General features: G+C 50.9%; 1 protein-coding gene across 2 annotated transcripts in view; it reads right to left on the bottom strand.

The window, feature by feature from the left end:
• The window catches only part of LOC116948797 (choline transporter-like protein 1), a 54471-nt gene extending 39070 nt beyond the window's left edge, over positions 1 to 15401 (bottom strand). For both annotated transcript variants that reach the window (XR_012945949.1, XM_032965897.2), the window contains exon 1: positions 14785 to 15401. Coding sequence is in view for 1 of the 2 variants with exons in the window: in XM_032965897.2 (XP_032821788.2) it covers positions 14785 to 14826 (42 nt within the window). In the remaining variant the exon portion in view is untranslated. The remainder of the gene's footprint in view (positions 1 to 14784) is intronic.
• Positions 15402 to 22205: the final 6804 nt, after the last annotated feature.

The following is a 22205-nucleotide window of genomic DNA, read 5'->3' as shown; positions in this document are numbered from 1 at the left end:
ACCCACACACAAACACCACCCAGGGTGATTACACCCACACACAAACACCACCCAGGGTGATTACACCCACACACAAACACCACCCACGGTGATTACACCCACACACAAACACCACCCAGGGTGATTACACCGACACACAAACACTACCCAGGGTGATTACACCCACACACAAACACCACCCAGGGTGATTACACCCACACACAAACACCACCCAGGGTGATTACACCCACACACAAACACCACCCAGGGTGATTACACCCACACACAAACACCACCCACGGTGATTACACCCACACACAAACACCGCCCACGGTGATTACACCCACACACAAACACCACCCACGGTGATTACACCCACACACAAACACCACCCAGGGTGATTACACCCACACACAAACACCACCCACGGTGATTACACCCACACACAAACACCACCCAGGATGATTACACCCACACACAAACACCACCCACGGTGATTACACCCACACACAAACACCACCCAGGGTGATTACACCCACACACAAACACCACCCACGGTGATTACACCCACACACAAACACCACCCACGGTGATTACACCCACACACAAACACCACCCACGGTGATTACACCCACACACAAACACCACCCACGGTGATTACACCCACACACAAACACTACCCAGGGTGATTACACCCACACACAAACACCACCCACGGTGATTACACCCACACACAAACACCACCCAGGGTGATTACACCCACACACAAACACCACCCAGGGTGATTACACCCACACACAAACACCACCCAGGGTGATTACACCCACACACAAACACCACCCAGGGTGATTACACCCACACACAAACACCACCCACGGTGATTACACCCACACACAAACACCACCCACGGTGATTACACCCACACACAAACACCACCCACGGTGATTACACCCACACACAAACACCACCCAGGGTGATGACACCCACACACAAACACCACCCAGGGTGATTACACCCACACACAAACACCACCCAGGGTGATTACACCCACACACAAACACCACCCAGGGTGATTACACCCACACACAAACACCACCCACGGTGATTACACCCACACACAAACACCACCCACGGTGATTACACCCACACACAAACACCACCCACGGTGATTACACCCACACACAAACACCACCCACGGTGATTACACCCACACACAAACACTACCCAGGGTGATTACACCCACACACAAACACTACCCAAGGTGATTACACCCACACACAAACACCACCCAGGATGATTACACCCACACACAAACACCACCCAGGGTGATTACACCCACACACAAACACCACCCAGGGTGATTACACCCACACACAAACACCACCCACGGTGATTACACCCACACACAAACACCACCCAGGGTGATTACACCGACACACAAACACTACCCAGGGTGATTACACCCACACACAAACACCACCCAGGGTGATTACACCCACACACAAACACCACCCAGGGTGATTACACCCACACACAAACACCACCCAGGGTGATTACACCCACACACAAACACCACCCACGGTGATTACACCCACACACAAACACCGCCCACGGTGATTACACCCACACACAAACACCACCCACGGTGATTACACCCACACACAAACACCACCCAGGGTGATTACACCCACACACAAACACCACCCACGGTGATTACACCCACACACAAACACCACCCAGGATGATTACACCCACACACAAACACCACCCACGGTGATTACACCCACACACAAACACCACCCAGGGTGATTACACCCACACACAAACACCACCCACGGTGATTACACCCACACACAAACACCACCCAGGATGATTACACCCACACACAAACACCACCCACGGTGATTACACCCACACACAAACACCACCCAGGGTGATTACACCCACACACACACACCACCCAGGGTGATTACACCCACACACAAACACCACCCAGGGTGATTACACCCACACACAAACACCACCCAGGATGATTACACCCACACACAAACACCACCCACGGTGATTACACCCACACACAAACACCACCCAGGGTGATTACACCCACACACAAACACCACCCACGGTGATTACACCCACACACAAACACCACCCAGGATGATTACACCCACACACAAACACCACCCACGGTGATTACACCCACACACAAACACCACCCAGGGTGATTACACCCACACACACACACCACCCAGGGTGATTACACCCACACACAAACACCACCCAGGGTGATTACACCCACACACAAACACCACCCAGGATGATTACACCCACACACAAACACCACCCACGGTGATTACACCCACACACAAACACCACCCAGGGTGATTACACCCACACACAAACACCACCCACGGTGATTACACCCACACACAAACACCACCCAGGATGATTACACCCACACACAAACACCACCCACGGTGATTACACCCACACACAAACACCACCCACGGTGATTACACCCACACACAAACACCACCCAGGGTGATTACACCCACACACAAACACCACCCACGGTGATTACACCCACACACAAACACCACCCAGGATGATTACACCCACACACAAACACCACCCACGGTGATTACACCCACACACAAACACCACCCAGGGTGATTACACCCACACACACACACCACCCAGGGTGATTACACCCACACACAAACACCACCCAGGATGATTACACCCACACACAAACACCACCCAGGGTGATTACACCCACACACAAACACCACCCAGGGTGATTACACCCACACACACACACCACCCAGGGTGATTACACCCACACACAAACACCACCCAGGGTGATTACACCCACACACAAACACCACCCAGGATGATTACACCCACACACAAACACCACCCACGGTGATTACACCCACACACAAACACCACCCAGGGTGATTACACCCACACACAAACACCACCCACGGTGATTACACCCACACACAAACACCACCCAGGATGATTACACCCACACACAAACACCACCCACGGTGATTACACCCACACACAAACACCACCCACGGTGATTACACCCACACACAAACACCACCCAGGGTGATTACACCCACACACAAACACCACCCACGGTGATTACACCCACACACAAACACCACCCAGGATGATTACACCCACACACAAACACCACCCACGGTGATTACACCCACACACAAACACCACCCAGGGTGATTACACCCACACACACACACCACCCAGGGTGATTACACCCACACACAAACACCACCCACGGTGATTACACCCACACACAAACACCACCCACGGTGATTACACCCACACACAAACACCACCCAGGGTGATTACACCCACACACAAACACCACCCACGGTGATTACACCCACACACAAACACCACCCAGGATGATTACACCCACACACAAACACCACCCACGGTGATTACACCCACACACAAACACCACCCAGGGTGATTACACCCACACACAAACACCACCCACGGTGATTACACCCACACACAAACACCACCCACGGTGATTACACCCACACACAAACACCACCCACGGTGATTACACCCACACACAAACACCACCCACGGTGATTACACCCACACACAAACACCACCCACGGTGATTACACCCACACACAAACACCACCCAGGGTGATTACACCCACACACAAACACCACCCAGGGTGATTACACCCACACACAAACACCACCCAGGGTGATTACACCCACACACAAACACCACCCAGGGTGATTACACCCACACACAAACACCACCCACGGTGATTACACCCACACACAAACACCACCCAGGGTGATTACACCCACACACAAACACCACCCAGGGTGATTACACCCACACACAAACACCACCCACGGTGATTACACCCACACACAAACACCACCCAGGGTGATTACACCCACACACAAACACCACCCAGGGTGATTACACCCACACACACAGTCACGCCCGCACAAGAGCAGAGGGGTAGCTCAAGTCTGCACTTGAACAGGAACCTGTCATTTCCAGCAGCTACATTGACGTATTTTGCAGATGCCCTAAAACATAATCTATTCCAGCTCAACTTGACTCTACAAAACACTTTTAAACACATATAATTCACGGCAATGCGTGATGAGAATTTTCAGCAACGGGTTCTGAAACATTGTACACCAACGTGTGGTGAAATCTGCGGCGAGGCATGCGGTCGAGCGAGTCGGAACATAATCTCTGTCGCACAATGGACATTTTGTGGCTTTTGACAAAGTCATGGCGATGGGGGGTGGGGTCACAGCGGCCCCGCTGCCCGCAAGCACAGCGAATACCTGCGGTGGATCACAGGGCATCGACTTCGTGCCTGGTACCCATCCGGTGGGTGCTCGATCTATCTTGGGTCTCCTCGCGTGGCAGGACCCTGCCTCTCTCCGAGTGAAGCACTCTGCCCGCACCTGCGCCGCCGTGACAAGCCAGCTTAACCCCTTGCCCGCTGGGCGTCCACGGGACCTCCCGACTGGCACGGCTCTCACTCGCTGCACGCACGCACAAGTGCGTGCTGATGCCTCCGTTGGTTAACAAAACAAAAAGGGGGTCGTTGAAAGAAAAATGAAGCAGACATATCAGAGATCTCACGAAGCAATGCCCTTAGAAATAAACAAATATAATGATGGGAAATTAAAACCAAATAAAAACTGTTACGTTGAGATTATGTGGTGAGAGCAAAACACCACACAAATGAGGAGTCGGGTGAGGAGGTCTGCTCCCAGCAAGATTGAAAACTTAATTTCTTTAGAACTGCTTGTTGTTGTTGTGTTTAGGTTGTTATCCTTCCCCCACGCCTCCGATTAGCACGGTTGGCTACGAACGGTGCCAAAGATACCATAATCATGTTTTCAGTTGAGTGCTGTACAACTTGGCTCGGTTTATACCCTCGACATCCGGAGGGCTATTTATTTGAACCCAGGATCCCACTCGTGGTTTTGACCATACTTCACCACGTTGGTTCATGCAGACCGATGAAGGGAGATGATCGGGACCGTTTCAGATTTAATTTTCCACCCAAGTTTTTCTGTAGCTGTGGCCAGGAATTGAACTCAGGCGAAGCTGTATCTCCGCACCGTAGAGACAGATACGTTGTCTTGAAATTAAGATGAAAAAGCAAGAAGCACGGTACTGTCTGAGGGAGATTCTACAAGTTTACAAATGCATATGACAAGAATTTTATGAGCATTTAATGAGATACAGACATTTCACTCAGGCTGAACAGCGTGAAATTCCAAACGTATGAGTCGCTGTACTAAAGGTGTTTTTCCAAAGAATATGAAACCACATTGCAAATAAATGAATTTCCTAACAAAATAAATCAAAGTAAATGTATTACATTAAATAATTATAGTAAATGAACCATAATTATACCATTACACATGTAATTAAAATAAGTAGTTGTGTTTTTTTCTACTACGCTAATGATGACGTCTGCTTAAGTATAATTAATTGACGGTTGGAATGAGAGTGGATCTTGCATGGAGAGAGTGGCTCTTGCATGGAAGGAGTGGATCTGGCATGGAGGGAGTGGATCTGGCATGGAGGGAGTGGATCTACATGGAGGGAGTGGATCTGGCATGGAGGGAGTGGATCTTGAATGGAGGGAGTGGATCTGCATGGAGGGAGTGGATCTGGCATGGAGGGAGTGGATCGTGAATGGAGGGAGCGCTTGGCCTCACCTGGGGCCGAGCGAGCCCCAGGTGAGGCGCCACGTTCAGCTCTCACCGTGGCCACGACCGGGCCACGTTTCTCATTTCTGCTCCAAGTGGCTCATCTCGACACCATGGTGGTGCCAGGCTCGCGTGAACCCATTACACACACAAAGACAAAGATCCCCCGTCTAGCATTTAACAGACTTTAGGGGCAAGTGCTCTTAGCGAACAGCACCTATGAAGGCCAGAACGGCGTGTTGTTACGTAATTTTCCATTGAACTAGGATGCATATCTTCAGGAGAGAGTCCTTGCCTATAACATCTGGCAGTTGACCAACATTGGTTCAAGCAAGCCTGACTCAGCTGATGAAACACTGAATGGTGAAACTGATCGTACTGAACTAATTCTATTATACAGAAGGCCATGTGGTATGTTTCTTGTGGAGAGACCGATTTATGATGAAGACATTGTCTGCTTGTCTATTTCATCATTCTTCTGCATTTTTACTCTTTGAAAACAAGTACATTAATAAGTTATAATATTTTTCACTTTCATATAAGTATGGTGCCAACACAGACTTGGTGTTCCGGGACAGCCCTCACTGCCTCAGCCAATACTTTTCCATAACAATATTGAGGGATAGGAAAAATGTAATCATGGTCTCGAAACAAAACTCTGCTTTGTATTCACAAAGAAATGCAGACTGGTGGAACAACGTGTCCCGCTGTAACGACATACAGGACACTGTCGCGGTGCTGTAACGGTGGTCAGCGCACTGCTGGGCTTGAGACACAGAGGTCACCGGTTCGATTGCATCCCTCGGCATGGCAGCCGAAGCTCCGGTGCAGGTTTCTCAACCTTGCCTCTGTCCACTCAGCGAGGTAAAACTGGTACCCCCACAGTTGAGTCGATCGACGTACCGTGCGTGGCGGGGTAAAGTGTGGGTACTCGCTGCACGTATGTTGAACTTCTTTTCGCACCGTACGTAGCCAACCGTGCTAATTGGAGGTGCGGGGGGAGGACAACGAACTAAAGGCAAAAAACAGCTGTAAAGAAATTATGTTAATCTAGACTCCCGCCTCTTTCATGACGTCTTGCCAGCATGGCAGAGTAGAGGGGCTCTCTAGAGCCCCCCCTAGTGGACGCCCTTCCACCCGCAGTGGCGTGAGCAGGGCTGCGCCTCTATCTTGGCCGAGCGAGATGCGGCGCGGAGAGAGGCGGCCGGGCGGCACCCTCTCTGTGAACCGGGCGCCAGCGGCCTCCTTCCTCCTGCCGGACTTAAAACAACACCCACTACTATGGCAACGGGATTTTTTTTATAATGTAAAACAAATATTTTTACTGCGACAGAAATAAAAAAATACTTTACGGTACAAAAATGTAGGGAGGGCACAAGGATATATATATACTTTAGGAAAACAAGTTTTAAAATATACCAGCCCAACATAAAGTAAGCCTTGTTTTGAAGGTACACGGTACCAGAGTGTACACATTACATTACTTTACATGCTTATCGTAGCAGCTTTCAAGGTCTAAGTTTTGCGAGGGATGGTCAAATTGATTCACATTGCGGTGCATTGTTTCTGTTCACGGCAAAGGTGCGGCCCTGCAATTGCTTGGCTCACGCCACTGCCGGCAGATGGGGCTCCACCACTGGATGGAGCGCGAGACAGTCCCTCGAGGGGGTATTTGGCCTACTCTTCCACGCTGGACAGACGTCTTGGAAAAGGTGGGAATACCCACATTTGATACCACCACACACAATCTGCCGACTGACGAACCGTGGGGTGCACATTTGTACGGCTTGGCAGTTCCTCAACGTATTCACATTTACCAAAAAAATAAATACCGGGCAATTTAGATTCTCATAGGGCGAGTTATTCCTCCAACTCCTCAACAGAAACCCGGTGAGTGAAGACCGCTGGAAGCAATTCACCCTCTCCCATGTAAATCGCTCCTTTACCAAGTCACGTGGTGGAACAGTCATCGATGATTGTGTGCTGTGCCATTTGCATTCCTCCCCGCTCCATTGCATTGTGGAGCTCCTTGGATTGTCTTCGTTCGAGAGACGCGAGCGTCCTCGAGGGGAGCGAGCATCCTCCGCTGGCATTTCCTCCTCCTCCTGCCGGCATTAATCACGCACCCCGGCTTCGCTGCCAGGCCCCATTTGATTTCAAGAATTCTGACCATTACAAAGTCGAAGAACATCTCTCTAAGACATTACCAAGTCCGCCCGTCCCTGATGGCGTCTCCATACGTGAAAAGGACTTCGGAGGAGGTAAGTATCGCTCAACTTCATGGTTTATTCGCAAACACATAGAGACCATACTTATAGGGGCTTCACTCCAGAATCCGCCTCGAGCTCTCAACGGTTATCAACTATCCCTTATTCATTATTTTAATCTTCCCGCCGCTTCACAATCTGATGTGAATGCTCCGATGCCTTCCTATCAGATTGGTGTGTGGCATCACCAACCAAGTCGGCTGTCGGTAGCTCTGCTACTTTTAAACTTGGTCTGACCGTGAAGTCGTTAAGACTTCTGGCAGGTGACCCCACACACAGGCGTAGGGTTGGACGCCAGGCCTAACCCTGACATATGGATGGAGGCGTCTCCAATCCCTCGCACTGCTGAACCAGTTGGACAGCCTTGAGGCCAACTGTTTATTCACCGGTTCTCAATATGGCCTCTGCTCACGTTAAACAAATACTCCCCTTTAAATTCAATGATGTTTCGCTTGGTTCAGAATCCTGTCGGTCACAACAACCTGAATATCTTAATTAACCACAAATATCCCTTTGAAATGACAACCCGCACGAACCTGTGCGTTAAAGTATGGATAAACAGCTCACACTAACGATACGGCGCAGCTAGGCTCCCCGGCTGTGGGTTGCCAAAGCGCTGCTAATTCCCTGGAGCCTCGAGCATCTGATGCCTTCACTGATGAAGCAACTCCACAATGCCTGGTGAGGAACAAAATTGCATTTCCGACCTTTCCTCCACTGCCACCTCATCGCCACCGCATCGCCACCTCATCGTCTGCTCATCCTGCTGCTGCGTCTGCTGCCGTGCCCACTCGTGAGGACGTCTCCTCCAGGCGGACCGCGTCCACTCGAATCCACGGCTCGCGATGCGTGCCACGGAATCGCTCGTGCAATTACCAATGACTTACGCCTCGTGCAAGTCACGTGCTCATGTTACGTGTCGGCTCGTTGAGCGAACAACACGGGACACGGTAGACAGGAAAAACAATGAGAAACAATGCAAACGAGACGGAATATACAACGCAAAAATGCGTCCACTGTTGAATCCAATATTGACCTTTGAATCATGAAAATGCGCTCCGCCACCGGGAGGGCGATTCGGTCCGAGCTCATCTCGCCCCGGCAGTAGCAGCTTTGACTTATTGTCGACCTATTGTCAATAATTCCCAAGACTAAACACCCGGACACGTCCGATCTCATCCAGCCTGGACGTTACTGGATGGGTGATCGCCATGCACAAACAAATCGGGGGGCTGCGTGGCGACGTAACGAGCAGAGGTCGGTGCAGAAATATCCATCGTTGTACTCTGCTTCTACGTGCCACATCCACGTGCTGACCAGCGCGGTGAAGTACGGCTGAGTAATCCCTATGGTCCGTAGAGTGTGGCGGAGGAGGCCCTCAACCAGCAGTGGATTGACGCAAGGGTTGTGCATGGACATTGTCAATAATGTGACCTCTTAGCAGGGGCCAGGCTTTATTGCAGATTGCATCATTCACGTAAAACAGGCCACAAGTTAAATAGAAAACATTTGTCTGCAGAGAAACCACAGCCGTGAGAGTTCCCTCACTACGCATCTCGGTTGCACGAGGCGAGTGAAAGATTCGTGGCCATAATAGTTGTCCCGAATGTCGGGATCCATAATAAAGGGTTAAATATTAAATCTAATGGCATTATGGTGCTAACCAGGGTGGTTAATTCAGCTCGAGTGCATTATGTTATCTGGTGTGCCAAACAAATCAGTGTACTCAAAGAGCCGGACCAAACATTCCCATCATAGCCGTTTAACCAAAACGGACATAACCACAGCAAGTTCAGGCCTTTTGTGATCGTCCGCGCCAATAGGAAGTTGTATATTTCCGTCCAACTAACCGAGGTCTCACCGCAACTTCTGGACACTCTGTTCTCGCAGTGACCACACCACGACGACCAGCAAGGTTACCCGCCTCCACGGAAACCAGGTCATTCCGCAGAGAGGTGATCACAGAACCAGAATAAGTAGACATTTCAAGATGCGTATTCGGGTTACAAAAGCAGTGCATTCTGCTGTTAAATGTGAACTGCTTTAGAATAAACCTTGACACCAGAAGCAAAGGAAGATGCAACTTTACAGTGGTGATGATGATTCAGCGTTTCTACCAAAAATAACTTTAGCCGGACAACTTGTGAACTTATGCACACAGCGGGTAAACGCGACATGCCACGCGCGGCGCCCACCCACAGCGTGTTGCTCGGGGCTGTGCGTCGCCGAGTTTCCTCCCTACTTGAGATCTTCTCAGGTTTGTTCTGTTACCCACCGGTTTAACAATTGGCAGCATTTCAGTGAAATGCCCTCCGTGAAACTTTCTCAACGGGGTTCGTGGGGTGTTTCGAGTGGAAGAACATGGTGCTGTGCACCGTGTTCTCAGTTCCATTTCTGGCCACGACTCACATCGGTGGCGAGTGAAACCTGAGCCGGTTCCGGCTCTCAACAATTCACAAACCACCCCGCACTGACCGGCGTAACGAAGTACGTCCCGATAACCCACAACATGAGCGGGGGGCTGTAGGGGAGTCCCTCGTCCAGCAGTGGATTGACCAAAGCGCTGGACGAGTACGTACACCGTGAGGTCGAAGTTTTCACCCCTTAGAGCCACTGGATGTGTCTTTGTTTAGCGCACATCTGACTATGAATGCGCTTGTTGCTCTGACAGTCCAGGCATGGTGGACTGCTCTGTACAATAGAATGCGCTGTTAAAAGGCACCTGAAGACATCCCCTGTTTCCAAGCCCACCTACTACACCAGACAGTGGCCACTCGCAGAACCTTGCACAGCGCGGAAGTTTCCACCAACGGAAAGTTTTACAGATGGCACGACGCGAAGGATTACGCACTCACGGGCGTTTGCAACGGTGGAGTTGCGCTTGCCGGAGGGTACGCCCTGAACAGGCACGAGCCATTCGCAGGCACTGCTCACACTCGTGTGTACATTGTGCGTGTGTGTGTGTGATGCATATATGTACATGTATATAGAAAGCTCTAGAATTTAAAATTGGCGCAATGTTTTTCCCTTGGCCAGGATTCCTGGCAGAACCTTTCTTTCCATTATAAACATTTCCTGCCAGGAGAGTCATAATCGTATTTAAATGCCATCTAAATTAAGCAATTTCAATTCGTCAAATACACAAGAGACCGCACGGCTTGTTCTGCTGTAATATTTCACTGTGGCGCTGAATAATAGGCGGGTGGACGGGTTTGAAGTCTGCGCTAATTCACCGGCGAGTCGACCCCACAGCCAAACAAACTATTCAACCTGTCTCTCCAGTCGATGCGAAACTCCCATTAAGTGTTAAATTCCTTGAAAGCCGAGACAAGAGAGTGAATCAAAATATGCCTGCTCAGTGGGTAACACGCTTCACTATATGAACCCGGCGACCCGAGTTTGATTCCTGGCTCTGGCTTACTACATCAGTGATGAGTGATATCTGAACCCATCCTGCTTTTCTTTCCCCCTTCACCAAGCCACACTGACCAGAATGGTGAAGTATAGTCACACAACCCCCATGACCGGAATGGCATGGGGAGGCTGAATTTTAAGGGAAAAGGTCACATAGTGCATTGTGGGATTCTCTCTATCAGTCCCTTGACATCCAGACGTTATTGTATGTAATTGTGTACTCACGTCAAAGGAAGACATGGCCCAATACATGGTTGTGTTTAAACTGGCTGAAGTAAATTCATGTAAATTCAAGTTAACTTATAAGCACAGAGCTTGAGGCTAGAATTAAGTGTGCTGCCGTGGCATGAATGAAGATGAACCAGGACCAACCGCGGATTGTACGGTCCGGTGCAGCCAGGGAGCTCTGCTCTGTGCTGGGTTACACAGCTCAGGTGTGTCTTTACTAAACAATACCAACAACACAGCCGCTTCTTCACATTTAAATATTCCATTGATTTACGAGTCGATCGGCAAGTCACGTGTGGTGGGGCAAAGTGCGGGTACTGCCACCACTTCCAGGATTACCTCCAATTAGCACGGTTGGCTACTGAAGCAATCCGATGAGCTATGAAGCTCTTTTTCACAGATGTCGAATTGAACATTAGTACAAACAAGGCTTGTGGAAGGAGAGGCCAAATACTATCTCGACGGACTCTGCAGAGCTCCCTCGAGGAGAGGCCCTTCCGCCAGCGGTGACGCGCGCGAGATGTTGCAGGGCTGCGGCCCGTGACGCGCTTGCAAGGCGTGAGCCAAGTGTGCCGTGCCCAAGGAGTTGTGAACACTTCCCCCTCACAAGAGCGGCGCATCGTGGGCGGCCGACACAGCCCAAATCCCAAATACGACGTACCCACGCATTCCAACACAAACATAAATACAAGACTCCAAAAAAGGTTGCCGAGGTCTCCGCTTGGCAAAACGCGCTTTGATCATCTGACCCCCGTGGAGGCACAGCGGTAAGCGCACCGCACGCCGTGGACCCGGAGACCCGACTTCCGCTGCACCGCTCGCACGAGTGGTGAGGGAGACCTGTGGTGTCTGACCGCCCTCCTTCACCAAACCCGGCGTACGGGAGGGCCTCCTTCCTCCGGCAGCGGATTGACCAAGGCCAGAGAGCCAAACGCAATGTCAATTACACAAATTTGCGACGCATTGTCGTCACTTAAAAGGCGTACGGAACAAGTTATGACAAAAAAAAGATAAACGCGTGATGACAGATGACAGAATGGAAATCAGATGAACCAAGCACGGCCATGGTGGGAGTCAGCGTGTTGACAAGAAGGATAAAGGAACCGACCAATGGGTGATGAGGGCTCTAACGTGTTGAACGGCAGAGACGGCGTGAGACAAAATAACCATTAGCGTCCTTGTGGAGGACAGAAATAACAAAATGCATTGCCACCTTCGCATAACTGTCCATCGGCGTGAAAATATAATAATGCTTTACACATCCCATCAGCTACACAGCCTTCTGGCAGTGCATAACTTCAGCAGGAGTGGTTCAACTCAAGCTGAGCAGAATAAACAATTGACCGCTTCACAACTCAATGCACGTCACATCCTTCAGCTTATCAGCCGTGGCACATAACCACAGTTAATAAAAGTCGGGGTATGGCCTGAACTGTTCAGTTCTCCTTGGTGCGGCCGATACACTTGAGATGTAACGATGCATCGATTCACCGGTTAATGTCGGTTCTTAAGCTCATGATGCGTGCATCGAGCCACACGTGTAAGAATAATTTTCGATTTGAAATCATGACTGGTCGTGATCTAATCACTGCTGGATCAAGGTCTCCCACAGCTGCCGGCATCTATCTCAATTCTGCGATGCAAAAATCCATCCAATTCCTGCATACGATCCGCTTTCACCACTCCATCTCCACAGTGAATTACGCCCTCTCGGACGTGACCCCCAACCTCTGGTTGCCACTCGTATCGTGTGTCTCCACCAACAAGACAACTCTATAACTTGCATCAAGTTACGCAGATATTAGTATGAGAGCTATATAACCTGCGTGAAGCCATATAACCTGCGTTAGTTCTGCAATCCTAATAGTTTGATTCGTATATGTTGTAAGTAATTGGTTCACGTGATGCCTTGTAGCCATTAGTGACCGCTACATTCACCATCAGTGACCGCTCCACATTCACCATCAGTGACCGCTACATTCACCATTAGTGACCGCTACATTCACCATTAGTGACCGCTACAGTGACCATCAGTGACCGCTACATTCACCATCAGTGACCGCTACATTCACCATCAGTGACCGCTACATTCACCATCAGTGACCGCTACATTCACCATCAGTGACCGCTACATTCACCATCAGTGACCGCTACATTCACCATCAGTGACCGCTACATTCACCATTAGTGACCGCTACATTCACCATCAGTGACCGCTACATTCACCATCAGTGACCGCTACATTCACCATCAGTGACCGCTACATTCACCATCAGTGACCGCTACATTCACCATCAGTGACCGCTACATTGATCAATACATCAGCTGGCGTGCAGGTGCTGAGCGGATTCTCAACATCACTGAGCCGTGGCAGGTGGCGATGGCTTGTGGAGGCCTTCATCCAGCAGTGGAGTGATCGTGACTCCTGATGATGATGTTGGCAAATATCTACGAGCGGTTAACGGCTTGTGGTTTGAGGTTGTTATGCCACAGTCTGAGTTGAAGCAACCGATGCTGAAAATTGTTAATGTGTTTGTGGTATGCGGTTGCTGCATGCGGCGAATTAAATCCACACCATAATGATGAACACGTGCTGCACAGCCTGTGTTCACTTGAACCCAGAGTTACATAAACTCAGCACCATCACCCGTGGCGCATCGACAAGTGACGTGAGTTTGAGCAATTAACCCAATTAAACACAATTGCTTGAATTGATTAGCGATTCAAGGAGGCAATTATACAAATGTCAGTTACTTGATGCCATGAATGAACTTCACAGATCTCCAAGCCATTCCTGCAGTAGCCAATGCGAGCCTTGGCGACTCATCATCACCGGCCATGATCAATCCACTGCTGGATGAAGGCCTCCTCAAGCCGTTGTTGCCACCCGTCACGGCCCTGCGGAGTGACAATCCACTCAGCACCTGCACGCCCACTGATTTGTTGGTCAATGTAGCGGTCCGGTGCCAGCCCGGTGCCAGCCCGGTGCCAGCCCGGTGCCAGCCCGGTGCCAGCCCGGTGCCAGCCCGGTGCCAGCCCGGTGCCAGCCCGGTGCCAGCCCGGTGCCAGCCAGCCTGGTGCCAGCCAGCCTGGTGCCAGCTAGCCCGGTGCCAGCCCGGTCCCAGCCGGGTGTCACTCTCCTCACCTCCACGGTGCCCTGGGGAGCGCCCCGCGCGCAGTACGGCATGGCCAGGCGGCAGCAGCGCGGAGCCCGGGGGCAGAGAGGGGGAGATGGGGTCAGGGAGAGCGTGGGGAGAGTGAGAGACAGGAGACGGAGAGTGAGAAGAGTGAGGGAGAGTGAGGGGAGAGTGAGGAGAGTGAGGGAGAGCGAGAGACAGGAGACGGAGGGGAGAGTGAGGAGAGCGTGGGGAGAGTGAGAGACAGGAGACGGAGAGTGAGAAGAGTGAGAGAGTGAGGGGAAAGTGAGGAGAGTGAGGTAGAGTGAGAGGGGAGTGAGAAGAGTGAGAAGAGAGAGAGGGGAGAGTGAGGAGAGCGTGGAGAGAGTGAGGAGAGAGAGAGGGGAGAGTGAGGATAGAGAGGAGAGTGAGGAGAGAGAGGGGAGAGTGAGAAGAGGGGAGAGTGAGGAGAGGCGAGAGTGAGTGAGGGAGAGAGTGAGGAGAGAGAGGAGAGAGTGAGTGAGGGAGAGAGTGAGGAGAGAGAGGAGAGAGTGAGTGAGGGAGAGAGTGAGGAGAGAGAGGAGAGGGTGAGTGAGGGAGAGAGAGTGAGGGAGGCGGGTGGCGGACGACGCCGCCCGCCCCCACCTGACGCTGCCAGAAGACTCCGCGCGCCGCCGGGGACAGCGGTCAATTGCGCGGCTCTCTGAGGCAGCGCCACGCGAAGAGACCGCGGTCATTTGCGACTGCTTCCAGGGCTGTCGCGTTGCGCACTGCTGCTGGCGAGGCGTTCCGGGTACTCTGGGGGATGGGATTGGGGGTGCGTGCCCCCCGAACGAATAGCCGTGCCCCCCACGCAGCCAGGCAGGCGTATCTTCTCAGTTTGTTGTCCTTCCCCAGACACTTCCGATAAGCACGATTGGCTACGTACGGTGCGAAAGAAGTTCGACGCAGGGCAGGAGGCTGACCCGAGAGACGTGCTGGCCAGACGACGCACGCGATGCCTCGCGGAGTCTCGTGGCTCTTCCTCAGCAGGGTCCTGCCACGTTTGCCAGCAGGGAGCGATGGTCGCTCTGCGCTTCCCAATTCAGGGGTTTTCGGTGCGACTTTTCAAACTCGGCACATTTGAAGGGTCATGCCGGCAACGCAGCGGCCCACTCCGACGTCCACGGTGTATAAATCATTATGTTACGGTGTATATATCATTATCTTACGGTGTATATATCATTATCTTACGGTGTATATATCATTATCTTACGGTGTATATATCATTATCTTACGGTGTATATATCATTATCTTACGGTGTATATATCATTATGTTACGGTGTATATATCATTATGTTACGGTTAATATACACCCGCGGTATTCGCCCGGGCGGCCAGCCGCGTCAGAACCGTAAACCTCTGCACCACACCCACGTGAGCGCCGCGAACAGAGGACTCCTCTTGGCCGAGCATCTGCGTAACCCGCACTGGTTTCCGTTTGGTGGGCAGTCAAATATCACCGCGGCCTGCACACTCCGGGTCTTTATAACGTTTTCACAGCAAACTTAGCAGAGCACTAAGAAAACATGTTGGGACATTAAGCGGTTCAAATCCACACGTTACAATAATAATTAAAATATTTACGCAGTGCATAATATCCTCCTCCACATGATATACACAAACGAGAAATGCATTCTGTTCATGTTCACGAATGTAACACTAGTGGCCAACATAAAACTTGGTAAAGATTTATAATTATATTAAACATTGCAGGCTTACTATGTCTAAATCGCGACCCAGAAAGTGTTTCCCCACTCGGCACACCACATCCATCGTACGCCTCACTCTGGCTGCGAGTCACTTGCCTAGACGACGTCCAGTGAGAAGTGAAGCCCCGAGTGATGGATCCACGAGGCCGCTCATCACTACACCCGTAGCTGTCAAACCACACGGTTTATTCGGCTGTATTCTTGTACAGGAATTGAGTTTTCAGGTCCATACGGCGTTACAGCCGTTTTTGTTTGTGTTTCTCCCTTGTGATGGGACTTTGTAGGATGAACGTTGAGATTTATAAGGGGCACGGGGTGACCAATAAGGTCTGAATTTGTCTGTAATAAGGTAGGGCACTGATAAGGAGTTGAGTGGTATGCTACGCCTGATGTTAACAGCCATTGGGGTTGCCACCTGTCCTGGATTTCCCAGGACGGCCTCTTCGTTGTGGTCACCGTCAAGGGAAATCTGCAAGTTCGGGTTCTGTCAGTTTGTAATAATGCACCACTCAAGGTGACGCATGTGCATGTGTAGTGACACTGCGCCGACTGCTGTCCAGCAGCGACAACTGCAGGTGGACACTTGGCGCACACGCCGTGAGCATGATGTACACAGTGCGTGTGTGTGCCGGCAGGGCGGAGGAACTGGGGCAAGGGTCGCGGTGTGGACCTCGTGGGGAGGCCCCTGGAACCCTCCTGTGGGTCCGAGAAGGGAGGCGCGGCCAGGGCGGAGCCAGGCCGCGCCGAGGGGAATAAAAGCAGCGGAGAGCGAGGGCTCCGGGCTGCCGGTGCTGGGAGTGGAGTCGTCTCGCCGTCGTCTTCGCCCGATCATTGCGCGGCCGGACAGCGGTTGGCTGTCTCGGTCGACGCCGTCGGTGCAACGCGGACGGGGTCGTGTGTCTGGGCCGGGTCGTACGGCAGTGGTCGTGAGAGAGAGGGGGCCTGAGTTGGTGGCGTGAACGAGATGATAGAGAGACGGTGCCCCCTGCGACTACCTCGTCTCCGACTGAGTGTGTGTGTGCCACACGCAACACTCACACAAAGCCTCGAGAAGGAAGAATAGACCTACCACACTACACATGCACTGTAGTCAGTGCTTCAATTCAGAAATCAGGAATCATTTTAGCATCCAGTCACACCCTTCTCGCATGTATTGCTCTCATTTGACCTTGTATTCGTAGAAAACATGTTCATAAGATATAGGAAAATAGGGAAGAACAATATTTGTCTTGTTATTATGGACAGGCGTACGCTCTACTCTGGTGGTAGTGCCTTACATCAATAATCCCTACTCCAAGTAAAACCTAGCAGCTTTCGGGAAATATTGAAGTTAAAAATGTAACTTCTGCACGTAGTGTGCCTCTCTTCGGGTGTTGTGAGGTATCCGCTCCTTGCCACGATGAGTGCCATTTGCTCTTGGACCCTAGAGGTGGCAACCCTCGTGACCATGTCCATGGCTAAGTCGTAACGCTACAGTGGCAGGGGGTGGCAGTGCCGGATGAAACTAGTGCGGGGCCTGTAGCATATGATGTTATAAAGGGGCCCTGAATTTAAAACAAACGCAGAAATATTAAAACACCGATTTTTAACTTGCATAGTAAAGTCATTGTATTTTTTTTATTTTCCATACAGCCAGATAATACGACAAATCGCTCACCTTCAACACCCAGTCGTTCATCAAAGTTGAAGACAGTATAGAACTATTGTAATAGAGCAAGTGCAGAATCACTAAACCGGAATTGAAAGCTTGAAAGCATTTAGTGCGGGACCCCTGAAAGTGCGGGGCCCATAGCTACTGCACGTGTAGCTACTGCACGTGTAGCTACTGCACGTGTAGCTACTGCACGTGTAGCTACTGCACGTGTAGCTACTGCACGTGTAGCTACTGCACGTGTAGCTACTGCACGTGTAGCTACTGCACGTGTAGCTACTGCACGTGTAGCTACTGCACGTGTAGCTACTGCACGTGTAGCTACTGCACGTGTAGCTACTTTTGCTACTGGGATAATCCGGCACTAGGGGGTGGCTGGGCTTGTGGGGAGAGAGGCACCCGGCAGGGATGAAAGTCTCGGCGGCTTGGGAAGTGGGGAAGGGCGTCGACTCCCTCCTTCCCTCAGTCACGCCGCCGCCCTCGCCCCGCAGGAACAGGGCCCTCCCTGTTGGCCAGCTCCCCCGGGGCCTGCGAGCAGCGCTGAAGCGACCCGCACACCCAGGGCGGCAGCCAGCGCCCCGCTGTGCCCCGACCCCGCAGACCTCCCACGGGCGTCACGGCAGCGGCCCCGGGCGCGCCGCGCGTGCTCCTCGCCCGCCCGCCCGCCCGCTCGCTCGCTCCGGGTGTACATTGTTGTTGTAGTTGATGTAGTTGTAATTACTGCGCGAATATATCATAGACGCGAGCAAGGGGCACAATGAAGCGGGTTGTGATTTGTTCTGAACGCGATCAAACGCCGAACGCGTGCTCGACAGTATTTCCTCAATTCGTGGAACGTGCGGATAGGGAATACCGTCGTGACCCTCCCTCCACACCGCCCATCGTCTACAGAACGCGCGGGCTGCGGTGGTTCCCAGCCACCCCGCGCCGTGCCATTTGGTGATTCGTGGGGCCAGGCTCGCAGTTGAAACTCTGGGGCCAGAGAGGCGTCGCGACTGCGTCCAACCACCACACCGCAATCACACGACATGTCTCTTTCTGATTCTCCACTCGCGCTGCCCGACCTTATGATTCCCTGCCATCGTTCAATTTCCCAAGCTCGTATGACCTTGATGAATTCCAGACACGTGTTAACTCTTAGCTATTACACTCTGTAAGTGCTGATTGTTGCTGGCCCGGTGATAACAGATGGATCTAAGACATCCATTCTTACACATCATTGCCACTTTAGTTTATTGTACTTGATTCAATATGTACACGTCTCTTTAAAACCGTGAATCCTTGCAAGGAAGATGAACGTTGAATCCTCTACCGCATACTGCCACTGTATACCAGCATACATCAACAATGAATTGCTCTGAATATTCATTCCCTGAAGAAGCTCGCGGCACGTGCAGCGAAACATCGGACATCGTGCGGAACAACACGCGGTCCGACCCAGACGCACGTGGGAGAGCAATACAGCAGACCCGCGATAACTCACACAGCCGCTACAGCCATCCATCATGATCAATCGTCCAAACAACACCCAGCCGTGAATACCTCGGTCTCAATCATCACCTGAGGTCGGCAGGGGAACCAAGATGATTTCCACGACATTTACAAATCCGAAGTTGTCTTTGTGTGAATACTGTGTAGCTGGCATCACAACCTGTGGTCTCCTTTAGAGAGCACTTTAAATGCGCTTGTGACGATTAAAGATTATCGGCCAGTTCTACATAAGTTATCATCACCGTCATCATCTGCCATGGTCCATCCTCTCCCGGCTGAAGTCCTCTCCAAGGCACCGCCATCTCTTGTGTTAATGTTCACCTAGCACTGGTAGACACGTGCACACACGTGCACCTTCTCCTCAGTGGATGTACAGACATGTGTCCATCCACGACAAGATGAGGGCAACGGATTCTGCCCAAGACCAAATCGCCTGGAATCAGATTTCGGATGCTAAGCCGGGCCGACCGTGGATTAGCTCGCATGGGTCACGTGAAACCTAATTGACCATCGCTGAAGCTTCCTGCCCGTGGCATATACTAAGCTCACTGTTCACCTGACTCAATTGCCATCATTTTACGCAGTTAAAAAAGTGAGCGGTTGCAACACATTTCGAAGCCCGCTTCCTGAAAGGCTCCCTCTCATTCACCCTTCGACGTTCCCCCATTTCACATTTCAAAGAGCGCCCAACGAAAGAGGCGTTCTGTATACCGCATTTGTTTACGATGTTGATACTGTATGTACGTCATCATAACCCGTGTAGTGAACACGGGCACGAATTGTGCTCTCCGTACATTTTACCCCGTGTTTAAATATCAGGTTTTGCAGAATTTCTTCAACTTTTGGTTGTTTTTTTTCTCTCTCCACTCAATGCAGGTTTGGCTGCCTGCTTATTAACAGACGCATACACTGGAGGCCTCCTCTCATCCGCGGCGACGTGGTGGGGTACGAAGTTTGCGGATCCCAATATCCGCGTCGTTTCTCCACTTATCCGCAGACAAATGAAACGCATGGGCAATCGCAGATAATAGTATGAATCTGTGCATTGCAGGGTAGGAAAGCCCACGGATAAATAGGGCGCATAGGGGTGCGAATAATAGCCACTATAAATAGTACAAAAATACACAACTCATGAAAGACTTAAGACTCCGAGTCGTGACGGTTCATCGAAGAGTGGAGGGAGGGGGTCGAGTCACCATTGCCTCGTGTGCCCTGTCTTTAAAGCAGAAGAAACGCAATCGCCGTGTAAAAAACGAGGTTAATTTGTTTTTAAATGTGATTTCATCTTTGCCTAACGCTCATCTCGATGTAGCGAGTGCCAGTGGGAGTGAGTACGGTGGGTTTTTTTATCTAGAAGTGAAAAGGAGATTGTATTATGTTCTGCTACCCTCAACAACATATAGAGTAATCACAACGAGATTATAAAATGTACGTCAAGATGAGAGGGTTTATCTCAATAGCCATGGATTTAACTCAGGATCAGAGGATTGTCTTACAGATCACGCGATTTTTGTCAATATGCGATACATGTCAACATCAGAAGCTTTATCTCAAGAGCAGATTATAATATTAATTTCACTATGAATTGTAAAATACACTCACACAGACGCCCAGAAACACATGCCGACATACACGCGTGCGAATAGACACGTGCTTACAAATACAGAGATAGGGAGAGACAGGGAATGTGTCGCTGTTTCGGGCGATGGCCCTCCTTAAGAATAATTAAGGCAGGGACATTGGCCTGTATAGTAGTTGGAGATAACGTTTGGAGACAGCGAGAAACTGTTTACGATGCTTTACCAGGTAAGGCCCACTGAGCTACGTAGTTATTTTTCAGAAGCGACCTGACCACAAATGATAGCTCAACGAAGTGGCTTATCACGTGGAAATATATAGCAGCCAAATACTATAAATGCATGCTGATTACACCGTGTAATGATTTTTTTCTGGGTAGTAAGTGTTATTTCCTAATTGCTTATGCCTCAAAAGTACAAAAAATAGCGCAGCAGTTGACATGTGCACGAGGAAGCGTCTAAACTCGTATTTATTGTGGATGTTCTTAAATCCAACTTACACCGCAGAGCTGCATAATCAACGCCTTTGGCAGGGCTGGCGCTAGGGGGCGCTGGGGTGAGTCCTGCACCACCCGATGGCTCTGTGGCACCACCCAAGTTCGCTTCCCTGAGCGGTGACTCACTGTTGACAACAACAATAATAGTAGTAGTGGTTTATAAGGCGTATTTCACCCGTAGATCCCAATGCGCCGTGCACGGAAAGCAGGAAATAAAACATCACCAGGGCAAACGGTCAGAACAACAGGGCAAATACCAATGTAAGGAGGTGGGTTTTCAAGACGTTTAAATAACTCTGGTGACTCTGATTGCTTGATTACTAAAGGCAAAGCGTTCCACAGTCTGGGAGCTCCGCTGGCAAAAGCCCGATCACCCCAGGACCAGAACCTCGACCTCGCAGCACTTTTTGGAGCTGGAGCCGGGACTGGCTCGCACACCACGTGACACTTTCATTTGTTTGCCCATGTCGGGTGGTGGAGGG

Source organism: Petromyzon marinus, chromosome 35 (assembly GCF_048934315.1).
Source record: "Petromyzon marinus isolate PM22_M1 ecotype Great Lakes invasive population chromosome 35, UKy_Petmar_22M1.pri1.0, whole genome shotgun sequence".
Taxonomy (NCBI): domain Eukaryota; kingdom Metazoa; phylum Chordata; class Hyperoartia; order Petromyzontiformes; family Petromyzontidae; genus Petromyzon; species Petromyzon marinus.
This window is presented reverse-complemented; position numbering and strand designations above follow the sequence as displayed.